The 27273-nt window shown below is 44.1% G+C and overlaps 1 protein-coding gene across 2 annotated transcripts in view; it reads left to right on the top strand.

Moving 5' to 3' along the window:
* Window positions 1-27273, top strand: part of GOLGA4 (golgin A4) — a 205438-nt gene that overhangs the window by 32258 nt on the left and 145907 nt on the right. For both annotated transcript variants that reach the window (XM_082259202.1, XM_082259201.1), the window contains exons 4-5: window positions 12537-12590; window positions 15270-15584. In XM_082259202.1, coding sequence (XP_082115328.1) covers window positions 12537-12590; window positions 15270-15584 — 369 coding nt within the window. The remainder of the gene's footprint in view (window positions 1-12536; window positions 12591-15269; window positions 15585-27273) is intronic.

Raw genomic sequence — 27273 nt, 5'->3', positions numbered from 1 at the left:
GTTAGAGTGAATCCTATATATTATAGTTAATAAAAACCAGATATGATGGGGATTATGCTACTGTTTCAGTAAATGAGACAATATCTGCAAAGGATATAGTAGCAGTATGATCATGGTAATCAAGCATAACAGAAGGCTGCCAGCCATTCCAGATAAAGGGCAGATATTTATCAAAACCATAATAATTCCACCTCCCAAACGCATCTCTGCTAGTGAATACCGGGCCCTGGCTGACTGATATACATTTGCGTGGCGGACTTCATCGCACTGCCATAGATCTGGACCGGAGTTCTCTCATTCGCTAGCTGCTCTGAGCGCCCGCCGTTCAGGAGGTCAGGCGAGTGGTATGCAGTCTCCATTTAATGAAAGGTTTACACAACGAACAGCCTTTCCTCAATGCTGGTTAAAGCCATGTTCGATGTGCATAGCGAATACCGGTAACCCGACACTGGGAGACATAATGGCAATTTAACTAAAACACATCCGGAAAAATGTCCACACAAATATTAATAAAATTTCCACAACAGCGTCGGCCTCTGATCCCTTGGTTTAATCTCCTTTCTGGGGTCCATACAATAAAGGAGTAGAACAATTGTGTTATGCTGGTACCTCATTTTTTTTGTATGGCCATTTGATCAAAGTTTTTATCTTATGTAAAAATATTTTTGATTTTTTTTTAACATATTACATTTTGTATAAACCTTTCTTAAATTAAACGTCTGTCCCATCTGTACCAGTATTAAACTTTGGGTTTGGTTGCTTCATGAATTTTAACGCATTAATTTAGAAAGAGGGATGCCAGAAAAGTGGCACAGCAGATTTTTATAAAATTCCCACCGGTATCCGTTAACGGTTCATTCCAGAAGTGCTCTATGGAGTAAAAATAAAACAAACTGCTTAAAGAGGATCTTCTGCATCTGAAAACCAAAAGCACTATTTAACCACTTCAGCCCCCGAAAGTTTTCCCCCCCCTTAAAGACCAGGCCATTTTTTGCGATTCGGCACTGCGATCATGCAACGCTGTAGTCGAATAAAATTGATGTCTCCCCCCCCCCCCCCCCACAAATAGAGCTTTATTTTGGTGGTATTTGATCACCTGTGCAATTTTTAATTTTTGCGCTTTAAACAAGAAGAAAGCGTCAAGTCTAAAAAATAAACTATATTTCACTTTCTGCTATATAACCTTACCCAAAAAAAAAAAAAATTTAAATCAAAATTTTTCATCCTTTTTAGGCCTATTTGTATTCTGCTACATATTTTTGGTAAAAAAAATCCCAATAAGCGTATTTTGATTGGTTTGCGCAAAAGTTATCGCGTCTACAAACTAGGGGGAATATTTGTCATTCTTTATTTATTTATTTTTTTACTAGTAATGGCGGCGCTCTGCAATTTTTTGTGGGACTTTGACATTGTGGCGGACAGATCAGACCCCTAACTGACATTTTTGACACTTTTGGTGGGGCGAGTGACATTACTTCAGTAACGAGTGCTAAAAATATGCACTGTTACTGTAATATTGACACTGGCAGGGAAGGGGTTAACTCGGGCAATCAAAGGGTTAAGTGTATGCCTAGGGGGTGTTTTCTGACTGTAAAGGGGATAGGCTTGTGGAATCAACACAGAGATCCTAAATAGGAGGATCACAGACACCCTGTGTTCATTCCAGAGAGAACAACGGTCTGCTGTGTTTACAACAGCAGACCGTCATTCTCTCTCCACATGGAGCGATCGCGGGTGCACGGTGGCAATTGCAGCCTGCCGGCCCCATGTATCGGCTTCCCCGCTGCCTAATGGGGGTGGGTGTGGGCGCAACCTCAGGAGCGCTCCTGCGAACTGCCGTCAGGTATGGCAGTTCGCGCAGCCGAGCCAACCTGCCGCAGTTTATCTTTAATTTCAATATCAAACTCCCCCCATCCGTCCATGTCTCCATTCTTTATTTTGTTGAGAAATCATTTTAACCACTTTACGACCGGCGCACGACGATCTACGTCGGCACTCAGCCCCGGCCAGGCAAACTGACGTAGGCCTACGTCAGCACTATTTGCCGGCCCTGTGCGTGCTCCCGCGCGTCCCCGCCGCCGACGATTACTCGATTGGGTTCAGAACCGATCAGTCATCAGGTCCAGGCCAATCATTTTTGGTCTGGACCTGTTGATCGGTCCTGCCCAATCAGATCATCCTCTAAGCCTGTGAAATGTAAACACAGGCTTAGAGGAGATGTGCCCTCCCCCCACAACGGTCTTTTTGGATCCAGCGTGAGAGGAGAGCACATCTTACTGTGAGTATTGCACCAAGCACACCCACACACAGGTAGATAGGCACATTTCACCCCCGATCGCCCCCCCCAATTAACCCCTACAGCACCTGACACAACACACACTATATACAGCATATAGCAGTTACCTATATACCTGTATAAGTGTGATTTGTGAACAGGTGTAGCACTTGCGACCCCCCCTTTTCCACTCAAATTACCCCCCACCCCCCCTAATAAAGATTTAACCCACTGATCTCCCCTGACCCCCCCCTGATCACCGCCGTTAACCCCTACACCCTCTGTCACATCAGCACTAATACAAACGCAATATACGGTGTTATTGTATTTTTGTATTAGTGTCATTGTGATCAGAATTAGCGCAGGCGACTAAGTTTCTGTCCCAAGAAGGTTTAGGGTCCCCGCCACCCGCCCAATAAAGATTTAAGCCCCTGACCCCCCCCTGATCACCCCTACACCCCCTGCCATAACACACACCGTATACAGTATATAGCATTTTGCTATATACCCGTATAAGTGTGATTTGTGGTCAGGTCTAGCGCTTGCGACCCCCCTTTTTCCACTTGAATTACCCGCCACCCCCCCTAATAAAGATTTAAGCCCCTGATCCCCCCCGATCACCGCTAGTTAACCCCTACACCCTCTGTCACATCAGCACTAATACAAACGTAATATACTGTGTTTTTGTATATTTGTATTAGTGTCATTGTGATCAGAATTAGCGCAGGCGACTAAGTTTGTGTCCCAAGGAGGTTTAGGGTCCCCGCCACCCGCCCAATAAAGATTTAATCCCCTGATCCCCCCCTGATCACCCCTACACCCCCTGCCACAACGCACACCGTATACAGTATATAGCATTTTCTATATACCCGTATAAGTGTGACTTGTGACCAGGTTTAGCGCTTGCCACCGTTCCTTTTATCCTTAGGATACCCACCAGTCCCTTCCAATAAAGATTTAAACCCCTGATCCCCCCCTGATCACATCCCGTTAACCCCTACACCCTCTGTCACATTAGCACTAATACACACATAATATACTGTTTTTACTGTATTTTGTATTGGTGTCATTGTGACTTGAGGTTGCGCTAGCTAGTTTCTTTCCCAAAGGAGGTTTAGGGTCCCCGCCACCCCCCCCCAGATCCCCGGCGCATAGTTTAGAAGTAACCCCTTGATTGCCACACACGCACGCACGCACGCACCTACACTTCCATTTCTAGTATAGTGTTTGAACAGATCAATATCTGATCTGATCAGAACTATACTAGCGCCCCCATAGTTTAGGGTTCCCAAAACGCGGTATTTGCACGATCAGTACTGATTCCGGCCAGCACCTGCGTTTAACCCTTTCACCCAGGCAAGTGTAGTAATCAATAGATTACTGTCACTTGCAAAAAAACACAAGACACAAAACCGCTGTGTTAGCAGAGTCAGGCCTGATCCCTGCTAGCATTAGCAGTTTTTTTTTTGTAGCGCTTGAAATAATCTTCGACAACCAGGTGCTTTTATTACCTGTGAGTCGCATCACTGTACGGGTAAATTTAGTTACCAAAATGACCTAACGTTCGTACAGGGATGAAGAGCTTATCAGTTATATGCTGACCGAGTCATCTGATAGCGAAGGGGAAGCTACAATGACCGAATTAGTGTCAGTATATGAACCTGATGACGGCAGCGGCTCCCTGACAGATAGCTCCGACGACAGATGGGTCCCTGTTAGACCCAGGCGTACCCGACCCCATTCTGAAGTTGTTGAGATGCAGGAATCGCAGGGTGCTCGTATGGAGCAGAGTGTGGGTACTAGTGCCGCTCATCCTTCTGGCGACCTGGCAAGCGCCAGCGGCCTAGTACAACCTGGACCTAGTACAACCAGCACTGCAGTAAGACCTGGTGACGTGGCGAGTCCCCTAAGTGCAGTTGAAGCTGGTGCGGTGGCTAGCACAAGTAGTGGCCCGCAGCCACCGCGTATTCGAAGACAGGCCCGTAGAGCCCATAGTGCCCTCCCTGATGCGCTGGCATTTCCTAATTGGCAACCCACTGATACTACAGCGCCAGTACTTCCCCCATTCACCGCCCAACCTGGAATCCACGTGGAGACAGCTGGTTTTACGCCCCTGAACTTTTTTGAGCTGTTCTTCACGGAAGATCTTTACAGATCTATTGTGGATCAATCAAATTTATATGCACAACAGTTCATCGCCGCCAACCCAAATTCACACCTTGCCAGACAATTCGGCTGGAAACCTATAACGGTTTCCGAATTTAAGATCTTTCTGGGCCTTTCCCTCCACATGGGCATAACTAAACAGAGTGAATTGCGGCTATATTGGTCCACTAGCCCAGTTCACCATATGCGCATGTACTCTGCCTCTATGTCCAGGACGAGATACGAGCAAATTCTGCGATTTATGCATTTCAGCGACAATGAAATCTGTCGTCCTCGGGGAGACCCTGCATACGATCGGCTCCACAAAATTCGGCCCCTCATAGACCACTTCAATCAGCGGTTTGCAGCCTTGTTTACCCCCGAACAAGTTGTCTGCGTTGACGAGTCCCTGATTAAATTTACTGGCCGCCTTGCTATGAAACAGTACCTCCCCAGCAAGCGTGCCAAGTACGGGGTCAAACGGTATAAATTGTGTGACAGGGCCACAGGCTATACAGTTAGTTTCCGGGTCTATGAGGGAAAAGATAGCTGTGTGGAGCCCCCCAACTGCCCAGACTACATAGGGAGCAGCGGTAAGATCGTTTGGGACTTGGTGTCACCCTTATCCGGAAAGGGGTACCATTTGTACGTGGACAACTTTTACACAAGCGTGCCACTATTTAGTCACCTTCTCGATTTACAAATTGGCGCATGTGGCACCGTGCGACCTAATCGCCGGGGCTTCCCCCAACGGCTTGTAGATTCCCGTCTTAGTCGGGGGGCGAGAGCCTGCTTGAAAACAGACAAATTGCTTGCGGTGAAGTGGAAGGATACACGGGATGTTTATGTTCTGTCCTCCCTTCACCCAGACACGACGATCCAAATTCCTACGGCAACTGGCGTTATGGAGAAACCCCTCTGTGTCCACGAATATAACCTTAATATGGGAGGGGTGGACCTTAACGACCAGCTTTTGGCGCCGTATTTAGTTGCCCGTAAAGCCAGACGCTGGTACAAAAAAGTGTACCAGCTTGGCTATGCTGAACGCCTTTGTCCTATACAGGGCGTCAGGACGAACTGGATCTTTCCGGGAATTCCAGGAAGAGATCATCCTTGCCTACCTGTACCCAGGAGGCATGCCTGCCCAACTTCCCCTTCCAGATGCAGTGAGCCGGCTGCATGAGAGGCATTTTTCACATGTCCTCCCGAGTACCCCTACCCAAAGATGGCCCCAAAGAAGATGTTGTGTCTGTAGCAAGCGCAGATTTAGGCGTGACACCCGTTATTATTGTCCCAAATGTCCTGACCAACCTGGTCTCTGCATCGGGGAATGTTTCGAGCGCTACCATACACTAGTGGATTAATAGCATAGGGTACAGCAAGACACAGTGTAGGGCACATAAACACAGGGTCTCGAAGGATGTTGGATGTCCATCGACATTTTGAGAGACCCAAGCTGGAAGAGAAGATCGCAGAAGATCGCAGTCCCTCCCAAATCAAGAAATAAAGGAACAGTTAGAAAGAAAAATAAAAGGATCCAAAAACTGTTGTGGTGTCAGTAATTTTATATGTCCTTCTACTCCTTCCTACTATACTTTTTTCAATGTCCTTTGTTTGTTTTTTCATTCTTTTGTGACCTGTTTTTCTTGCAGGTACTCGTCAGCTACCACGCATTGATTTTATATATTCTGACACAAACAGTGTTTGCGCTCAGCATATATGGATACCTTTGCTGATAGCAGCTGTGGTGATTTTCTGATTTCAGCACTGCAGTTAAAATCCTATTTTGGTATACGTGGATAGCGCCGTGTATACCCATCATTAAATTCAGTGGGTGGTTGTTTGGGCGGTTAATGATGAAGATCCAAAAACTGTTGTTGTCAGTCATTTTATATGTCCTTCTACTCCTTCCTACTATACTTTTTTCAATGTCCTTTGTTTGTTTTTTCATTCTTTTGTGACCTGTTTCTCTTGCAGGTACTCGTCGGCTACCACGCATTGATTTTATATATTCTGACACAAACAGCGTTTGCGCTCAGCATATATGGATACCTTTGCTGATAGCAGCTGTGGTGATTTTCTGATTTCAGCACTGCAGTTAAAATCCTATTTTGGTATACGTGGATAGTGTCGTGTATACCCATCATTAAATTCAGTGGGTGGTTGTTTGGGCGGTTAATGATGAGTAATACTACGCATTATTCCTGTGCTGATTTCTGATAGGTTCTCTTTTTTTCCGTTCAGCCCACAGGCTGCATGAAAAAAAAAAAAACCTATATGCCAAACAAGGACCAGCAATGTACTGGTACGTTGCTGGACTTTGAGTGGTTATACCAGGATGATGCCTGCAGATTTAGGCATCATCTTGGTATCGTTTTTTACAGCCAGCGGTCGGCTTACATGTAAAAGCAATTCTAGCAGGTAATTGGCCGCTAGACTGCTTTAACATGCAGTGGGAGGGGCCTCCCCCCCCCACCGCCGCCTTCCGCAGCCTTCCATGGTTTTTCTCTGGCTCTCCTGTCCCACCGGTTAACCCGAGAGTGCAGCCGGTGGTTCAATTATCTAACCATGGAGCTAATTGGAGATGAGAATGGCTCCAATCATCTCTATGGCCTAAGATGCCGGAGGCTACAAGCATTTTATGACTTCTGTTTCGCCAGAAATAAACAGGGCCATTGGGAAATTGGGAAAGTATTTTATCACACCAATTTTGGTGTGGTCAGATGCGTTAAGGTCAGAGGAGAGATCTAGAGTCTAAAAGACCCCAATTTTTTTAAAAAAGAGTACCTGTCACCACAGATTGCTATCATAGGGGATATTTAAATTCACTATGATAACAATAAAAATGATTTAAAAAAAAAAAAAAATTAAAGGAAAGGTGTCAAAATAACATAAAAAAGCAAAAGAAAAAAAAAAAAAAGTTGAGCCCCCCCCCCTTACCCCCGGTGCTTGCGCGCAATGGCGCACGCAAGCGGTGGTCTAGTGTCATATGTAAACCACAATTGCAGCATGCATGTGAGGTATCACCGCGATCGCCAGATCGAGTGCAGTAATTCTTGCAGTAGACCTCCTCTGTAAGTCTAAAGTGGTAACCTGTAGAGACTTTTAAAGGTTTTTAAAAATGTACATACGTTTTTGTCGCTGCGCAGGCATGCGCAATTTTTAAAGCATGTCATGTTAGGTGTCTATGAACTCGGCATAAGATCATCTTTTAAATTTTACCAAAAAAATTGGAATTATATAGTGTATTTGTGCAATAAATTAAAAAAAAATGTATTTTTTTCGCAAAAATTGCGTTTGAAAAATCTGTGCGCAAATACCGTGTGACAAAAAAATTTGCAACATCCACCATTTTATTCTATAGGGCCTCTGCTTTAAAAAAATATATAATGTTTGGGGGTTCAAAGTAATTTTCTAGTAAAAAAAAAATATTTTTTCATGTAAACAAAAAGGCACAGAAAAGGCTTGGTTTTCAAGTGGTTAGAAGAGTGGGTGATGTGTGGATAAGATTGAGCATAAAATGCCGGGACTGTTCAAACACCCCCCAAATGACCCCTTTTTGAAAAGTAGACACCCAAAGCTTTTTTCTGAGAGGCATGGTGAGTCCATGGAGTATTTTATATTTTGCCACAAGTTTCGGGAAAATTATTATTTTTTTTTTTTTTGTTGTTTTTTTACAGAAAGTTGTCACTAAATGATATATTGCTCATGCATGCCATGGGAATATGTGAAATGACACCCCAAAATACATTCTTTTGCTTCTCCTGAGTACAGGGATACCACATGTGTGAGACTTTTTGGGAGCCTAGCTGTGTACGCGCCCCCGAAAACCAATCCACATCTTCAGGTTTTCTAATGGCGTAAATTGCTGATTTTACCCCTGACTACCTGTCACAGTTTCAGAGGCCCTGAAATTTCAAGATGGCACAAAACCCCCCCAAATGACCCTATTTTGCAAAGTAGACACTCCAAGCTACTGGCTGAGAAGTATGGTGAGTCCATGGAATAGTTTATATTTTGCCACAAGTTTCGGGAAAAAAATTTTTTTTTATTTTTTTTTATTTTTTTACACAAAGTTGTCAGTAAATGATATATTGCTCACACAGGCCATGGGTATATGTGAAATGACACCCCAAAATACATTCTGCTGCTTCTCCTGAGTACAATGATACCCCATGTGTGAGACTTTTTGCCAGTCTAGCCGCGTACAGGACCCGGAAAACCAATGCGCACCTTTAGGCATTCTAAGGGCGTAAATTGTTGATCTCACTCCTTACTACCTATCACACTTTTGAAGTCCATAAAAAGCCAAGATTGCACAAACCCCCCCCAAATGACCCCATTTTGCAAAGTAGACACTCCAATCTATTTGCTGAGAGGCATGGTGAGTATTTTGCAGCTCTAATTTTTTTGGAAAATGAAGGAAAAACAGGAAAATGCATTTTTTTTCCTCTTTTTTCAATTTCCAAAACTTTGTGACAAAAAGTGAGATCTGCAAAACACTCAACATGCCTCTCTGCAAATAGCTCAGGGTGTCTACTTTCCGAAAAGGGGTCATTTGGGGGGGGGGGGGGTTGTGCTGTCTTGGCATTTCATGGCCTCCAAAACTGTGATAGGTAGTCAGGAGTGAAATCAACAATTTACGCCCTTGGAAAGCCTGAAGGCGATGATTGGTTTTCGGGGTCCTGTACTCGGCTAGACTGCAAAAAAGTCTCACACATGGGGTATCCCTATACTCAGGAGAAGCAGCAGAATGTATTTTGGGGTGTCAGTTCACATATACCCATGGCATGTGTGAGCAATATATCATTTACTGACAACTTTGTGTAAAAAAAAAAAAATATATATATATATATATTTCCCGGAACTTGTGGCAAAATATAAAATATTCCATGGACTCACCATGCCTCTCAGCAAATAGCTTGGGGTGTCTACTTTCCAAAATGGGGTCATTTGGGGGGGTTTTGTGCTATCTTGGAATTTTAGGGCCTCCGAAACTGTGATAGGTAGTCAGGAGTGAAATCAACAATTTACGCCCTTGGAAAGCCTGAAAGCGGGGACTGGTTTTCGGGGACCTGTACTCGGCTAGACTGCAAAAAAGTCTCACACATGGGGTATCCCTGTACTCAGGAGAAGCAGCAGAATGTATTTTGGGGTGTCATTTCACATATACCCATGGCATGTGTGAGCAATATTTCATTTACTGACAACTTTGTGAAAAAAAAAAAAAAAATATATATATATATATATATATATATATATATATATGTATTTCCCGGAACTTGTGGCAGAATATAAAATATTCCATGGACTCACTATGCCTCTCAGCAAATAGCTTGGGGTGTCTACTTTCCAAAATGGGGTCATTTGGGGGGGGTTTGTGCTATCTTGGAATTTTAGGGCCTCCGAAACTGTGACAGGTAGTGCAGAGGTGACATGCACAATTTACGCCATTAGAAAACCTGGGAGTGTTGATTGGTTTCGCGGTCCTGTACACAGCTAGGCTCCCAAAAAGTCTCACACATGGGGCATCCCCATACTCAGGAGAAGTGGCAGAATGTATTTTGGGGTGTAATTCCACATATACCCATGTCATGTGTGAGAATTTTATCTTTTAGTGACAACGTTGTGTAAAAAAAAAAAAATAGTAATATTCCCAAAACTTGTGGTAAAATATAAAATATTCCATGGACTCACCATGCCTCTCAGCAAACAGCTTGGGGTGTCTACTTTCCAAAATGGGGTCATTTGGGGGGGTTTTGTGGTATCTTGACATTTCAGGGCCTCCTAAACCGTTAGAGGTAGTGAGAAAATGCAATGAAAAATGTACGCCCTTTGAAATTCTGATGGTGGGGTTTTGTTTTTGTGGTCCCGTACACAGCTAGGCTCCCAAAAAGTCCCACATATGTGGTATCCCTGTACTCAGGAGAAGCAGCAGAATATATTTTGGGGTGTAATTACACATATACCCATGGCATGTGTGAGCAATATATCATTTCAATGACAACTTTGTGTAAAAAAAAAAAAAAAAAAAAAAATTTTTAGTCATTTTTCAAACACCTGTGACAAAAAAATGAAATATTCAATGAGCTCAACATACCTCTCAGAACATTCCTTAGGATGTCTACTTTCCAAAAAGTGGTAGTTTGGGGGGGGTTTTGTACTGCCCCGCCATTTTAGCACTTCATGAAATGAGATAGGCAGTCAAAAATTAAAGCTGTGTAAATTTCTGTATTTACACCATAGTTTGTAGACGCTATAACTTTTGCGCAAACCAATAAAAATACGCTCATTGAATTTTTTTTTGTCAAAGACATGTAGCTAAATATATTTTGGCCAAAAAAAATACATAAATTGAGTATATTGGATATTTTTTAAAAGACAAAGTTGAAAATGTCATTTTTTTGCAAAATTTTCGCTCTTTTTTTATTAATATCGCAAAAAATAAAAAGCGCAGAGGTGATCAAATACCACCAAAAGAAAGCTCTGTTTGTGGGAAAAAAAGGACGTAAATTTCGTTTGGGTACCACATTGCATGACCGCACAATTATCAGTTAAACTCACGCAGTGCCGAGTCGTAAAATACCCCCTGGTCGGAATGGGGGTAAAATCTTCCGGGGCTTAAGTGGTTAAAATACACGCCTGGCTGTGCCTATCTTGAGTAAGGGCAAATGATTCTTGTAGCATTTACTTCCTAGAATCTATCTGCCATTAGCTCAAGCATGCATGCATGAAAGTGTCCTTAGCTGAGAAAACCCCTTCTCCCCTCCTAAAGACTCCTGGGATGTAGAACATCATTTGCTCAGGCAAGTAATCCGGAAATAATTGAAGAAAAAAAATTAAGTCCCCGTTCACACTAAGGCGACCTGTGAGGCGACCTGGTCGTCTCACAGGTCGCCGTAGGTCGCCTTCCATAGGGAAGCTGCGGACCCGTTCTAATAGGAGCGACACAAGTCGCTCCGACTTAGAAAAAGGGTCCGGAGCTTCTTTGGGACGATCCGGAGGCGACCGCCATAGACTTCAATGTTATGAAGTCCGTGGCGGCCGCTCCAAGGTCGCGGCGCACTGCTCGCACCGCGACCTCGGAGGTCGCCCCCCCCCCAAGTCGGATCGCGGCAATGTGAACGGGGCCTAAATATGATATATCAAAGATGACTACTTAAATTATAGTAAAGGTACTGCAAATATGGTCCCAATTTTGGTTATCCTGTCTCCTTAAGTAACAGCAGCAGATCACCACCTTTACAGCTGTCTAAATGGTATGTGTGTTGTATGTCACATTGAATGAAATTTAGAACATCTTGGGGTTTTCTCCTCTATTCTATTTTATCTGACTGTGTTGAATTCCGTCACCCTGGTAAATACACAAGGTGGTGCGGAAACTAGTCCTGTGAGGGTTTTGGGAGTCACAATTTAGAGAATTTAAATTTTAGAGCTTTAAACTACTGATTACTGTAGATTAGGAAACTGTTATCATTCAGGCTGGAGTTGTTCTTTAAGAATTTCTGTAATCTGCATTTCCATGAACTAATATATTTTTGTGGTTGCAAGGGGATTATTTGCATCAACAAACATTTTAATCAAACTTACTCCTAATTTCTGCCAATATTGGATGTGGGGTCTTTTCACTAATGCAGTTTGTCTGGTGAATTGCATATACATATACAAATATTGTATATACTTGTGTTGCATCTCATCAGAATAAATATTTAAGGAAAGTAGTTGTGTTTTGTGCAGTTTATGCGTACAATGATTTATGCAAATTATGTTAAAATATATCATTTGTGGAAAAAAGATCACACTCAAAGTCTCTTCAGCTACCTAATAAACCAACAATATGCTCTTGCCAATAAATTACATTATTGATATTTAAATTTCTTTCAATATACTTACTGAAATGTCAGTATGCCAAGCTGCAACGAAATGTACAACTACGATTTCTTAAGTATTGTTACACAAATCTAACCTGACATTTTAGACATACTGTAATTGTTTAACAATGCTTAATTACTTGTTAACAAAGCTTGACTTGACTTTTGAAGTATTACCTAAAAATTGTATCTACTTATATAAGATATAAGCATAAATGCATATGCCCTGTGCTTTTTTCACCCAGAATATATCCAGGTCTCAAGACAGTGTAAATGGAAATGATCCTGCCTCAAGCCAGGTAAGTCCACCACAGAGCAAATCTTTATTTTTTTACTATAGAAGATAGACAGTACTGTGCAAAAGTTTTTTTTTTAGGCAGCACTGAGGATGCTTTAAAAAATAATAAAATTATTTGTTTAAATTAATTTATTCGTTTTTTTTAATTTGTCAATTATTAGTTTTAACTTGTCAGTTAAAGAAGTATTAAAGTGTTACTAAACCCACAAAAGTAATACTTACTGTGGAACCTAGGGGGGTTAATCCTTTGCATTGTGTATAAAGCCTGTTTGATCAGCTCTCTCTGATCCTCCTCTTCTTTCACTGTCTCCAAAAAAATAACCTGGTATTTACAGAGCCAGGGGACGGGCTGCACATGCTCAGTTTTGGTGTGTACTGTATTGCTAGAGTTTTTTTTTTCCTTGGGATTGTGCATGTGATTAGCACAGGGCCAATCAGCAGTGTCCAGACAGAGGATCAGGGGAGAATGAAAACTCCTCCTACAAGCTTTAATAGGAACTGATAGAAGTCAAAAGACTGCTATATACTGCTGATGAGAAAAGAGTATTTATCTGTTAATATTTACATTTCCATGTACTGTGGGAGACCAGATCTAGTGAATGCAGATTCTGGGTTTAGTATCGCTTTAAATCTAAAAAACTAAAATGTATTATATTGAAGCTTACCAGTCCTCAGATGTGATGTTTTATTTTTGTTTTTAGCCTTTTTTTCTATCGACACCTTGTAATGCAGTCACTAGGTCTAATCATTTTCAACTTCAATTAACAGGCTAAGTTATCCTGTAATTAATGGCAGATGGGCCTTTGACACAAACCATTTAACCACTTAAGCCCCGGAAGATCTTACCCCCTTCCTGACCAGCGGGTTTTTTTGCGATTTTTTTTTTTTTTTTTTTTTTTTTTTTTTTTTTTTTTACTGCTTGACTTTAAGGGACAATTGCGCGGTCGTGCAGCGCTGTACCTAAACAAATTTGACGTCCTTTTTTTCCCACAAACAGAGCTTTCTTTTGGTGGTATTTGATCACCTGTGTGATTTGTTTTTTTTTTTTGATCATGCGCTATAAACAAAAAAAGAGCGTCAATTTTGCAAAAATAATATTTTTTTTCACATTTTTTTTTAATATGAAATTCCCCCCCAAAAAAAAATGTAAAAATCAAAATTTTTTAACATTTTCGGCCAATTTGTTTTATGCTACATATGTTTGGTAAAAAAAAATCGCAAAAAGCGTATTTTGATTGGTTTGCGCAAAAGTTATCGCGTTTACTAACAAAGGGAAAGATTTTTGTCATTTTTGGTTTTTATTTTTTAACGAGTAATGGCGGCGATCTGCGATTTTTTTTTTGCGGGACTGCGACATTGCGGCGGACAGATCGGATCCTTGACTGACATTTTTGACACTTTTGGGGTTACCAGTGACATTACTGCAGTAATCAGTGATATACATATGCACTGTTAATGTAAAAATTACACTGGCAGGGAAGGGGTTAACTGTATTGGAGAGGGAGGGGTTAAGTGTGTCCTACGGGCATGTTTCTTACTGTGATTGGACATGGCTACTAGTGTAAAAACAGAGGTCAACGGTCCTACATAGTAGAACCGTCTGATCTCCATTTTTACACGGGAGAATGACAGGCGGCTTGTTTACATTAGCCGCCTGCCTTTCTCCCTTCCCGGCGAACAATCGCAAGTGACCGACGGACATCGGGTCCGCCGGTCACACGCACTGACTTGTTAGTGAACGAGCTGGGGCGGGCACGCGCCTCAGCGGGCGGGCGTTCACCCGCTATTGGCTCACAAGTCACTGACAGACTAGTGACGTACCAGTGCGTCACTTTGCCTGGTCGGGGCTGACCGGTATATGGCAGTATATGTACTTGCGGCGGTCGGCAAGTGGTTTACACAGAAATGCTTGCAGCTTTCAGCCTTTTTCCATCCATGCAAAACCTTTTTACCAAAAGAAAAAACTGTAACGGCTTGAAAAGTGTTAGCTGGAGTTTGGCTTTAATTTGTTAGTCAACTCTGTCTAAATCTGCTAGTACTTTTACGGGACAGACGTTTCTTCAGAGCGTATGCGCCAATGACGTCATCGGCTGCATGCAATGTAAATATCTCCTAAACGGTGCAAGTTTAGGAGGTATTTACAGTAGCTAAAGGTAAGCCATATTAAGGGCTTACCTATAGGTAAAAGTTATAAAGGTGGGTTTACAACCACTTTAAGGAGATTCACTCGTTCTATTTGTCCTGTTTACCATTATCATTAATGTAATGAAAGTAAAAGAAAATCACAAATTTTTAGTTGTCCCCAGAAAAGTAATAGAAGGGAAATCTTCTAATGGGGACACTAGTTCTTGTGACCTGGGGTCCCCAAGGATTTCTCTTAATTTGCAGGGATTTCCTATAATTTTCTATTTGGCTATGGGACAGGAAGTGAAGCGAAATCTCAGCAATGAGACACAGATGACGGGAAAAATTCTGACGGGTTATAACTCATCCTTGCACTATCCAAAATGGAAAAAAGTTTTGCCTATAGTTCTACTGTGAGAACAGTCCGCTCTAGAAGTATTATTTGATTTTGATTGTGACTATCAGTTTTTCTATTTTGGGAGTACTATATTTCAACTGTTATTATTTTTCTGGTATTGGCATTTTTGAAAGATTTCAAGTTTAACTATCATTTCAGAGAAACGAGGGGCAATCTTTTGCACAGAAACTGCAGCTTCGTGTCCCTTCAATGGAGTCATTATTTCGTAGTCCTGTAAAGGAGACATTGTTCCGTTCTTCATCAAGAGAATCACTTGTAAGAAGTGGTTCACGGGAATCTTTAAACCGAATTGAGTCGGACAGTGCAGGCCCTATGTTTGATCCTTCTTCAGATATTGAAAGTGAAACTGAAGATTCTGCGAGTAGCTTGGAGGTATTAAGCAAAGAACAGCTTTTTCATAGGCTACGAAGAATGGAGAAAAGCTTGGGCAATTACAGAGGGAAATATTCTGAGGTAAGTGGTTAAATAATGATCAATTGGTGTGCAGTGGCAACAGTAAATACCCTTCTCCCCATTTGTGGTCAGTGGAAGCAAAGGAAAAAAAACAAAACAACGTTCAGTGGTTAAAGTGGTTACTTACCTGAACACATGCTGTCACACTGCTTTCTCCCTCTTCTTTGGGCCAAACCTACATACAAGTACTGATGGGTGGAATTATTTCCCTGTTGGGCAGAGTGGTTAGTAGATCACTTCTCCAAACAGGTAAAGCTTGGTGATGAAGCACAAAGAGCATTTCAGCATTTGACACCCCTCTACCGCTCGGCATTGGACATTGTCATGCTTGGACCTCATAGGCTGCAAAATAGAGCCCCAACGACCGCCTGTTGGATAGCCTTGTTCTAGTCTAAGTATGCTTGTTTATATAATGTGAAGAGTACATTGTGTTTGAATGGATACCCTGCTGCACTTAAGAAGAGACTTACACTGGAAGAAAAGTGGTGGCTGCAGGGAAGCAGGAGAAGGGCTGACAATAGCTGGGACGTAGGGTTTCCTATGAGTGATGTTAAAGTTCCCAGGATTCCCTGCTGTTGTTGAGTGCTCCCTCCTCTTCCCATGTGGTCACATGATCCTGCGCTTGACAACGGCTGTGAATTCCAGGGGCTGTGATGCCACCCTTAGGCTCCCTTAGCCCAGCCATTGTTGGCGCTACCTCCTCTCCCCTGCAGCAGCAGCTTCCTGACAAAAGGGAGTTAGAGCTGCGGCATCATGTGACGGGACCGGAGCTTACTAAAATAGGTAAACACACATCTTTTTTTTATTCAGGTTAGGCAGAAAAGGTGGGGGAATTATTAAGACATTATTATGAATAGTTATATTTGAACTTTTCTTCCACTTTAAAAGAATAGTATGGACTAAAAAAAACAGAAATGTATACTCCGCTAGGCAGATGCAGCATCGACCCCCCCGCTTTGTAGTGAGACCTGAGCAATCAGACACTGCTCATCACTTGGTTCTCCTTTCCGTTCTGAGCAAAGAACTATGACTGTCAATCATCGCACTCTGCTCTGCCCCTCCAGCGCTCACTGAAGCTCTTGGCTGTGGAGGGATCGGAAGGTGCTGGTCCAGGCTCTCAGCAGATCTCTATTAAGGTCTGAAAGTCCAAACATTCTTTTTTCAATATCTTGGGGAACAATTAGAATGAACTATTTTGCTGCCAAATGTGCAATTTCTGCACATTTTTTAAAATACCCATTTTAGGCTTAATGAGACCCATATTATATATTTTCCTAAAGCACGGACCCTGGAGAATAAAATGGTGATATTTGCAAATTTTTTTATGCCAAATGATACAAACTGTTTATCATACCTATATCTTCATTTAAAGATACACTTAAGTTAAAGCCCAAATTTGAAATACTGTCATTTTTACATGTTGTACATAGGTGTACCCGAAGCTTGCATTTTATGTTTGCACGTATATGTTCGTGTCATGGGGGACTTTTGGGCATTAGAAAATGTGTGTGTTTTTTTTTTTTTTTTAATGTTTAGTGTAAATTTATCTTTTTTAACTTTTTATTTTCCTCTTATAGCATTACGAGGGAGTACTGTACCCCTTACATCACTTTTTCACCCCGTTGAAGCTGATCAAGCACAGATCAAGCTTTATCTGCCATGGTTGTCCCGGGTTACGTGTATATAAGGGATTGAGCAGTTGTAAATCCCATCCACTAGAAAGTATTAACAGACATCCACCTGCTAAAGCAGTCAGGAGTCAGTTTATAGGTCTTTGCTGCCACAAATGTAGTAATTATGTCTGTGATAGTGAAAAGATTAGGTAAAGTAAGTTAAAAAGATAGTTGTAAAGATAGAAGTTTTTTTTTATCTTAATGCATTCTATGTGTAGCAGCCTCCCCAGCACTGCCTAATACTTTCCTGAACCACATCTCTATCCAGCGATGTCCCCGAGTCCATTGGCCGTCTGGGACTCTCCCTGCTGGTTGGCTGAGACACAGCAGCGGCACCATTGGCTCCCGCTGCTGTCAATTAACCACTTAAGCCCCGGAGGATTTGGCTGCTAAACGACCAGAGGGTATTTTGCGATTCGGCACTGCGTGACTTTAACGGACAATTGCGCGGTCGTGCGACGCTGTACCTAAACGAATTTGGCGTCCTTTTTTCCCCACAAATAGAGCTTTCTTTTGGCGGTATTTGATCACCTGTGCGATTTTTTGATCACGCGCTATAAACAAAAAAAGAGCGTAAATTTTGCAAAAATAGCAATATTTTTCCCTTTTTTTTATATGAAATTCCCCCCAAAAAAAATGTAAAAATCAAAATTTTTTAATATTTTCGGCCAATTTGTTTTATGCTACCTATGTTTGGTAAAAAAAATCGCAAAAAGCGTATTTTGATTGGTTTGCGCAAAAGTTATTGCGTTTACTAACAAAGGGAAAGATTTTTGTCATTTTTGTTGTTTTTTTTTTTAACGCGTAATGGCGGCGATCTGCGATTTTTTTTGCGGTACTGCGACATTGCGGCGGAAAGATCGGACCCTTGACTGACATTTTTGACACTTTTGGGGTTACCAGTGACATTTCTACAGTAATCAGTGCTATATATATGCACTGTTACTGTAAAAATACACTGGTAGTGAAGGGGTTAACTTTATTTGAGAGGGAGGGGCTGTGTGTGTCCCTAGGGGCGTGATTCTAACTGTGATTGGCTGTGGCTTCAACTGTATGCAGAGTGATCAATGGATCTACATAGTAGATCCATGTGATCAGCTCTCATACAGAGAGGAGAATGACAGGCAGCTTGTTTACACAAGCTGCCTGACTTTCTCCCTCTCCCCCGCCGATCGCAGAGTGGCCGGCGGCGATCGGGTCCGCCGGTCACACGCGCGGGGGGGTCCGTGACCACGCGGGAGCGGGAGCGCGCCTCCGGCGGCGCGCGCTCGCTCCCTAAACCCTCACAGGCGAGCGACGTAGACCTACGTCACTTTGCCTGTGAGGGGCTGACCGCCGCCGTAGATAGTCGTGCGGCGGTCGGCAAGTGGTTAAAGTCAGTCAGCCAATCAGGAGAAAGAGGTGGCGGCTCTGTGTCTGAAAAAAAAAAACCAAGACTTTACAATTACTTTAAACAGATATGGCATAATCATGCTCATTTGTGTGTGTGTGTGCGCAGTGTTACCCGTGGCTTTTCTTGAACCGAGTGTCTTAAAGAAAACTGACAAAATTATTCATTGAGATGGCAGCACTGATTGCCTATGGCCTTTTTTATAATTTTCCAATAAGCAACATAACTTCATGAACTATTTTTCATTGTTTTAGAAAAACAAAATACACAAATATTGTAATACAGTATTTATTTGCCTTAGCTCTAGCTGCCGGAATTTCAGCCCATGTGTGGCCATTCCTGTTCATGAGAAATCGATCTGAATGGAGTTGCTGGAAAATTTCAGTTCGATCAGCTCTGCTGCCCATAGACTGCAGTGCTTTCTGTGTATTCTGACAGTAGAATGTCAGACTGGATATAGAAATCCTGCCCACTTATCATTTTATTCTGACGGGGGGTATCTTCCCCCATCATAATACAATGATAAAGTGAGGAGGATTCCTACATCCACACTGAGTTTGTGGATGAGGGAATTGGTTCATTTTGTTTTGTTTTTTCTTTTCACCTGGCTAACTGAACAAATAAACTGGAGCCATGTATGGGCAGCCTTAGTAAGTAGTCTGGTCAGACCAATTACCAAGTACTACCTCAATGAATTTGGTCACTTATTTCCCATTCCTGCAGATTTTACTGCAGGAGGGGTTAACACTGAGAATGAGCACTGATATGATCTGCTAAGTTGAATGTTGTGTGTTTCCTATCTTTCTCCCCAAACAAAGTGTTGAGGAAACATGTTCCTGATGCTGCTCCTGCTTGCAAAGAGCCAGGTGGCAATTTAAACTCTGATTTGTTCCTGCTGCTTGCTTGCAGTGGTCACCCCTGGCTCCAAGGCTACAACATTGCCCCCCTGCCCCTTCTTCGGTTTCTCACCATCAACCGTCTTTCTTAATGTCTTTTGGTGGACATACAAGGCATAGTTTTCTTGGTATGAAAACTCGGGTTTTCACCCCAGGAGTTTCTCCATGAGAAATCTTCTTCCTGCAGCTGGGTTTGAATCGGCATTTGCCTTTTAGCACCATCAAGGGTTCCTCTCATTTCTATTCTGTTTTAGAGACTGATGGCTTCTCACTCTTCTGATCAAAACCTTTTGTATGGGTTTTTCCCTGTGACTCTGGGTTCTGAATTTAGCTCTTGCTGCCCTTCAGAAACTGCCATTTGAATCCATTAGATACATTCCTCTATCTACCCTCACGTAAAAGGATGCGTTTCCTGTAGCCATTACTGCAAAGGGAGTTCCTGAACTGGTGCCCTTAATTTGCAAGGAACCTTTTCTGATTTTGCATAGGGATAGGGTTGTATTGATGGCCAGGACTTTATTTTTGCCCAAGGTAGTTTCTGCCTTTCGCCTTAACCTTCACCTAAAGAAAATTTCCCTTCATTGTTTGAAAGTGGTTCAGGCTGTGATAGTCTATTTCTCAGTCACTGCTTCTTTCAGTTAAACTGATTCCCTTTTTGTAATTCTGGTTGAACCTTGCAATCGCTTCTTGTTCCACCATCTGTAGGTAGCCTACTGCAGACTATCATTCAAGCTTATGGTCTCAAGGATTAGGTTCCACCCTTTCCCGTCAAAGCAGACGCTACTAGATCTGTGATTTACTTTTTGAGATTGTTGGCGTCAAGCAACTGTTTCCCAGATTTCCAAGGCTTCCACATGATCTTTGGTTCACATGTTCTTTAAGTTCTACAAGGTGGACATTTTGGCCTCATCTGTGCCAGCTTCAGATGTAAGGTCCTTTAGACATTCCCAATTTCTTTGGCCTGTTAGTGGTTATTTGCTGTGTTGCCCACATCTTGGTCAAACTTTTTTTGGTCTCCCTGCAAACTGGTAAAGAAAATATGAGTTTTTTTAATTACTGTAAATTTCTTTCTTTGCAGGGACACAGCTCCCACCCCTATGTGTTTATGATCCTGTTGTTACTGTTTTGATACACAACTGAGTTGTGCTGTTGGTAGGAGGAGTGATCTTGAGCTGGACTGCAATTTTTGTTTGCCAGTGACTGTCATCTTGTAGGCAGCTTTACAATCAAAAGGTTAATGGCTTCCCGTGTCCCTCTGTAGACAGCAAGAAAATAATTTATAGCACAGAAGTCCTATTTTTTTTTCATCCCATTCTGTTAAAAATCTTTGTTTTCTCTTTTGTTCATTGACGGACACAGCTCCAGAATCTTCTTGACCATTGGGCTATGCTGCCCCCTACAGGAGTAGGACAGTAGGCAGGAAAAAACTTTAACACACCTCTGGGGCAGTCCCAGGGAATATACTCCCTCTTCCTGCTGTAGGCACAGTTTTTTTCTGCCTAGTCAGAAGTTTTTTTCTTTCTAAATGGAATTTTTTTCCTCTTTTATTATTTTCTGTTCCTGCGAGAACTACCGTCAACTGCTGGACTGGGCGTCGGACTGGATATCCTAGATCCTTATGGTCTTCCAGTCAAGCCAGTGAACGTGTGCAGGCCTCAGCTCTGCGATAGGTCCGCCCGCGAAATAGCCCCACTGGAAGGGGGCTGGCCGGTGAGTTGCAGCCTGCCTCTGGCCTGCAGCACACCCATTCCAATGGTGCGGTGGTCTGCCCCGAGTGGTGCCCACCCGGTTCCATGGTGTGGTTAGTGTCACCTCTCCCCCAGGTGGCCTTTTTGGGGTGGACGTGGGCCCCCCCTGCAACAGTCAGACCCCGCGGGTTCACTTTCCCACATAGCGTCTCCCCCCAAAATCTCGGGGTCTCTTGTGGACCACCCCACATTCACCCATACTAACTTCCCCTCTTTTCCCCCACAGGGGTGCCCATACCTTAAAACTCAGTTTGTGGGTGTCAAGTGGGCGATGGGGCCCGGGGGGGGGGGGTAGCGTGCCGCCGGCTGCTGAATATACGTTTTTTTGAGGGGCATGGTCCTGGTGGGGACTCCTCACTGTTCATGCGTACCTGGGGCACCACGTGGAGCCACCATTTTGTTGTGGATGGCTGTATATATCGGCGGCCATGTTTATGTAGTCCTGCGGCCATTTTCTAGTAGTTTCCCATTGAATAGAGCGGTGGCAGAGTGTTTGGAGCCTTATGGGCGGTGATTTTGGCGGTGGGCCTCTATTGTTTACTCCTGGACTTCCTCTTTCTCTCTGATCTCTGCACAACGTGCAGGATTGGTTCTCTGCTCTTTATCTGACCGGTGGTGTTGAGTCCCTGCGGGTGAAAAATGGCTCCCCCTCTCCATGCTTCAACAGCGGCTGGGTGTACTGGGACCTGTGGTGCTGCTAGCTCGGCGGTGGGGGGGTCACTTAGTGTTTTTTTTGCTGGTGTGGTTACCTGGGTTTACTCTTGGAGTCCCTGGAGCATATTTCACCACCTGATCCTCTCTCAGAGGCTGCGGGGTCCTCTGGGTCCCAACCTGCTTTGTCTGCAATGACGGCAGTACTGGAGTCACTAGTGTCCAAAGTAGATATGGTCCGGACTGATAAAAAGCACCCCCCACCTTCACCTGTATCCTTTTGTCTCCTCAGAGTCTGAGGTTGATTTGGATGCTGGGGGCGCGAGTCTCCCTACTGGGTCTGCGTCCACGCACCCTGAATGCTCTGATAGCGAGGATGATTCGTCTTCCACTACAGCCGTGCATGAAAAGGCGCTAGTGGATGCACTGATTGTGTCAGTACAGGAAACTTGAAAACTGGAGGACGCAGCTGCTGTTGTGTTGAAGATGCTGGTACATTAAGGTACCCGCAAATCCTCAAAGGTAAGAAAGGTCGTCCCTTTTCCCTCCTATTTTGACAAAATTGTCGCGAGTCGGTGGGATTCCCCTAAACGCACTGTTGGAGGTGGCTAAGCGTTTCGCTAGGCGGTATCCCTTTGACGAGTCCCTGTTAAAAAAGTTGACAGTCCCTCCTGTGGTGGACTCTCAGGTTTCCAGGTTAAACAAAGCCACCCTTCTCCTGGTGGAGGACTTTTCGGCTTTTAAAGACCCTTTTGACAGGAGATCCGACACAAGTTCACCATGGCCAGTTCGATCCTTAGACCGGTGTTTACCATAACTTTGGTATCGCAGACCTTAAAGGAGTGGGCAAAGCTTTTGCACCAGGATCTGGAAGAGGAACAGATCCCTCTAACTTTACAGGACTGGCGGATCAGCTGGTCCAAGGGTTATAGTTTATCTGTGATGCCTCTCTGGATGTGGCCTCCTTAGTCTCCAGGTTTCTGAGACAGCAGTGGTCCTTCGGCGCATGATACGTCTAAAATACTTGTCTGCGGACCAAGATTCCAAGAAGGTCCTGTCTGATCTCCACTTTGTAGGAGATTTTCTGTTCATATCTTCCATGAATGAGATCATCGAGGGTCTTATGGGGGGGAGGGGGGAGGAGTACTCTTCTTTCACAGGCTACCAAGAGCAAACAGTCATCGCAAACGTGGCCCTTTCTTCTCAGCTCATAAGAGGCCCTTTCCTTTCTCAGGACAAGGGATCAAAATCCATTTGAACCCCCTCAGGTGGTCAGGAGGTTCCAAGAGGCCCTGGTCTGGTAAGCCGAGAGCGGGTCCCTCCCAGACCGACAGACAAATCCTCTTCTGCCTGAAGGGGTGCCCTCACCCGTATCTGGGGTGGGGTGACGTCTTCGCTTCTTTCCGAACCCTTGGACCTCCTTGATTCAAGACAGGTGCATCCACGAGCTGATTCGGTCCGGCTACAAGAACGAGTTTCGGTCTTCACCTTCGGTAAGGTTCTTTCCTTCCAACCTGCACTTGTCCCCAGATCGCCTGAGAGGTCTTCTCGAGGCGGTGCGAGACTTGCTTCTCCAGGGGGTCATTGTACTGGTTCCGGAATCGGAACACTTTCAGGGTTTTTATTCAAACCTATTTACAGTTCCCAAGAAGGAAGGCAAGGTTCGTCCAATCCTGACCTCAAGGCCTTGAACCGCTTTGTGCGGGTACAAAAATTCCGGATGGAGTCCGTTCGCACCATAGTGGCATCCCTTAATTAAGGGGATCTTCTGGCCTCCATCTATATCAAGGATGCTTACTTTCATATTCCAATTAATGTCGGTCATCAGCGTTTTCTCCGCTTTGCTGTGGGCCAGGAGCATTATCAATTTGGGGTGTTACCCTTTGGTCTCGCTTCAGCTCACAAAAGTGTTGGCCCCGGTGTTAGCATTGTTGCAGTAGCGGGGGATTGCAGTGCTGGGTTACCTGGACTATTTTCTTCTGCGAGCAGAGCCCCTGATTGCTCTACAGGACAACATGGACATCACTGTGCGGACTCTGCAGGAGTTCGGTTGGACTTTAAATTTCCAGAATCTGCTCTGGTTCTGTCCTCCAAGTTGGACTATCTGGGTCTGACTCTGGACTCCGCCTCAGCCAGGGTGTTTCTTCCGCTGGACAAACTCCAGAAGCTGTAGGATGCCATTAGTCTTCTGTTGTCCAGAATTCGGTCGTCTCTCAGGACTTGCATGTGGGTGCCTGGGCCTGATGGTGTCTACCTTCCAGACAGTTCCGTTTGCACATTTCCATATGAGACCTCTGTAAAGAAAGATTCTTGCCAAGTGGGACAAGACTTCACAGTCTCCAAACAATCTGATCCTGCTAAGCCGGGGTACACGGGGGTCTCTTATTTGGTGGCCAGCCTGCCTGGGTGGGGAGGTGTTTTGGGCACAGATTGTGCTGGGGGGGGGGGGTTTTTGGACTTTGGAGGAGTCCAGACTACCGATCAACTTGCTGGAACTTTGGGTGATCAGACTTGGTCTGGCCCATTGGACGGTTCGTCTTCAGGGGTAACCGGTACGGATTCAATCAGACAATGCCACGCCCATGGCATATGTAAATCACCAAGGAGGCACAAAAAGTGTTCTTACGGCTCGAGAAGTAGCCGGCATTCTAAGGTAGGCAGAACGTTTCATTCCAGCTCTCTCTGCTGTGCATATTCCAGGGTTGGAAAATTGGCAGGCGGATTACCTAATTTGACAGGCCTTGGACCAAGGGGAGTGATCTCTTCATCTGGAGGTGTTTCATCAGCTGTGTCTCTGGTGGGGGAACTCCAGAGGTTGACCTATTGGCCTCTTGTCTCAACAGGAAGGTGCAAAGGTTCATGGCAAGGTCTCTGGATCCTCTAGCCGATGCCACGGAAGCACTGGTGGCCCCTTGGGGCCAGTACTGTCTGATATATGCCTTTCCCTCTCTCAAAATTCTACCTAGACTTCTTCGGAAGATCGAGGCAGAAGTAATTCCGGTCATCCTTGTGGCTCCAGACTGGCTTTACCGGTCTTGGTACGCGGATCTAGTACGGCTGGTCGCCGATGTCCCGTTGGCGACTTCCTCTCAGAGAAGACCTGTTGGCCCAAGGGCTGATATTCAATCCTGCTTTAACGGCTTGACTGTTGAAAGCCAAGTGCCCAAGGATAGGGGTTTGTCTGACTCGGTGATCTCCACACTGTTAAAAGCTAGGAAATCCACCTCCTAGGAAGATTTACCATTGCGTCTGAAAGTCGTACATTGCAGGGTTTGAGTCTCGGGGGGTTTCTCCCTGTTCATTTTTAGTGGCTCAAATTTTGTCTTTCCTCCAAAGAGGTGTGGAACAGCGCCTGGCCTTGGGTACCATCAAGGGCCAGGTTTCGGCCCTGGCGATTTTTCTTTCAGCGTCTTTTGGCTACTCATTCCTTGGTTCGCACCTTTGTTCAGTGGGTTCGCCACTTGGCTCCACCTGTGCGGTCTCCATGGGACCGCAGTTTGGTGCGGTCGGTTCTTCAGAAACCGACTTTCGAAGATATTCGCGAGATTCCTCTGCTTACATTGTCCCTTAACCACTTCCGGACCGCCCGCCTCAGATATACTGCGGCAGGCTGGCCCTCCTGCGCAAACCGACAGCAGCTAGAGGGCGGGCGCGTGCCGCCGGCGGAACGCTCCCTCCCCCACTTGGCAGCGGGGACTCCAATGCACCGGGCAGGCAGCTCCAATTGCTGCCTGGCACCCGTGACCACTCCCCGCTGAGAGAGAACTGTCAGTGTAAACACAGCTGACTGTTCTTCTCTCTGGAATGGTCATCCTTCTATATAGGATCACAGGTCTCTATGGTCATTCCATAGCCCCACTACCATACAGTTAGACTCACTCACCTAGGCTCACATTTAACCCCTTGATCACCCACAATGTTAACCCCTTCCCTGCCAGTGTCATTATTACAGTAACGGTGCATATTTTTAGTTATGTCACTGGTCCCCCCCAAAAGTGTCAAAAATGTTAGTTAGGGTTTTGATCTGTCCATCGCAATGTTGCAGTCCTGCTAAAAATCGCAGATCGCCGCCATTACTATAAAAAAAACAAAAAAACAATAAGAATGACATCTTTCCCATAGCTAGTAGACGCAATAACTTTTGCGCAAAACAATCAAAATACGCTTATTGCGATTTTTTCTTTTTTACCAAAAAATATGTAGCAGAAAACAAATTGGCCTAAAATGTTAAAAAATTTTGATTTTTTAAATTTTTTTTTTTGTGAATGTTATACAGCAGAAGGTGAAAAATATTGTTTTTTTTTTCAGAATTGTCGCTCTTTTTTTTGTGTACAGCGCAAAAAATAAAAATCTCACAGTTGATCAAATATCACCAAAAGAAAGCTCTATTTGTGGGAAAAAAAGGACATCAATTTTATTTGGGTACAGCGTCGTACGACCGCGCAATTGTCCGTTAAAGTAATGCAGTGCCGAATCGTAAAATAAATGGCCTGGTCATTAAGGGGGCAAATCCTTCCGGTCCAGAAGTGGTTAAGGTAGCTTTCTTGGTGGCTATTACTTCTGCATGCAGAGTGTCGAAGCTGGCAGATTTGTTTTGTCGTTCACCTTACCTGGTGGTTCACAGAGATAAAGTTGTGCTTCGCCATTGTCAATTGTTCCTTTCTAATGTCTCTGGTTTCCATCTGAATGAAGACATTGTGTTGCCTTCCCTGTGTCCTAAGCCTCCTAAGGAGATTGCCCTGTTTTCTCTGGATGTGGTTCGGGTGAGTCATTTAGGAAATCAGACTCACTGTTTGTCCTTATGGCTGGACCTCACAAGGGGTTGGCTGTGTCTGCCGTGTCCGTTTACAGACGGTATTGCAGGCCTATTCAATCAAGTGTAAAACAATTCTCCTGCGCTCGAGCTGAAATATGATGGAGTTAAGAGAAAGGCTTCCGATGTACTTGAATGGGTATGACTTTGGTCTTGCTGCCCCCTCAGGATCAAGGGTATCCGAAAAACACTGGAAGACAACAACAAAGAGAGGGGCTCACCGACCTAGTTCATTACCACTAAAAACATTTATAAAAATAGTAAAACATATATTCTACTCACAAAGCAGGTGTGAATATTACACACATCAACATGATCAACATGGAATCTCCAAGGTAGCCAAGGCACTGCACAATGCTGGATAGCATGCAGTGTACCGCATGGAACTGCTATGGCTAGTCTGACGAGTTTCAAGGGCAAGCCCCCTTCCTCAGAGCCAAGAAATGCTGCTGAACCTTCAGCTGCTGCTACGTTGGAGATTCCATGTTGATCATGTTGATATTCACACCTGCTTTGTG

The sequence above is a fragment of the Pelophylax lessonae genome (assembly GCF_965119305.1).
Source record: "Pelophylax lessonae genome assembly, chromosome: 5".
NCBI classification, from domain to species: Eukaryota; Metazoa; Chordata; class Amphibia; order Anura; family Ranidae; genus Pelophylax; species Pelophylax lessonae.
The sequence above is the reverse complement of the archived record's forward strand: the minus strand, read 5'-3'. Positions and strand labels throughout refer to the sequence as shown.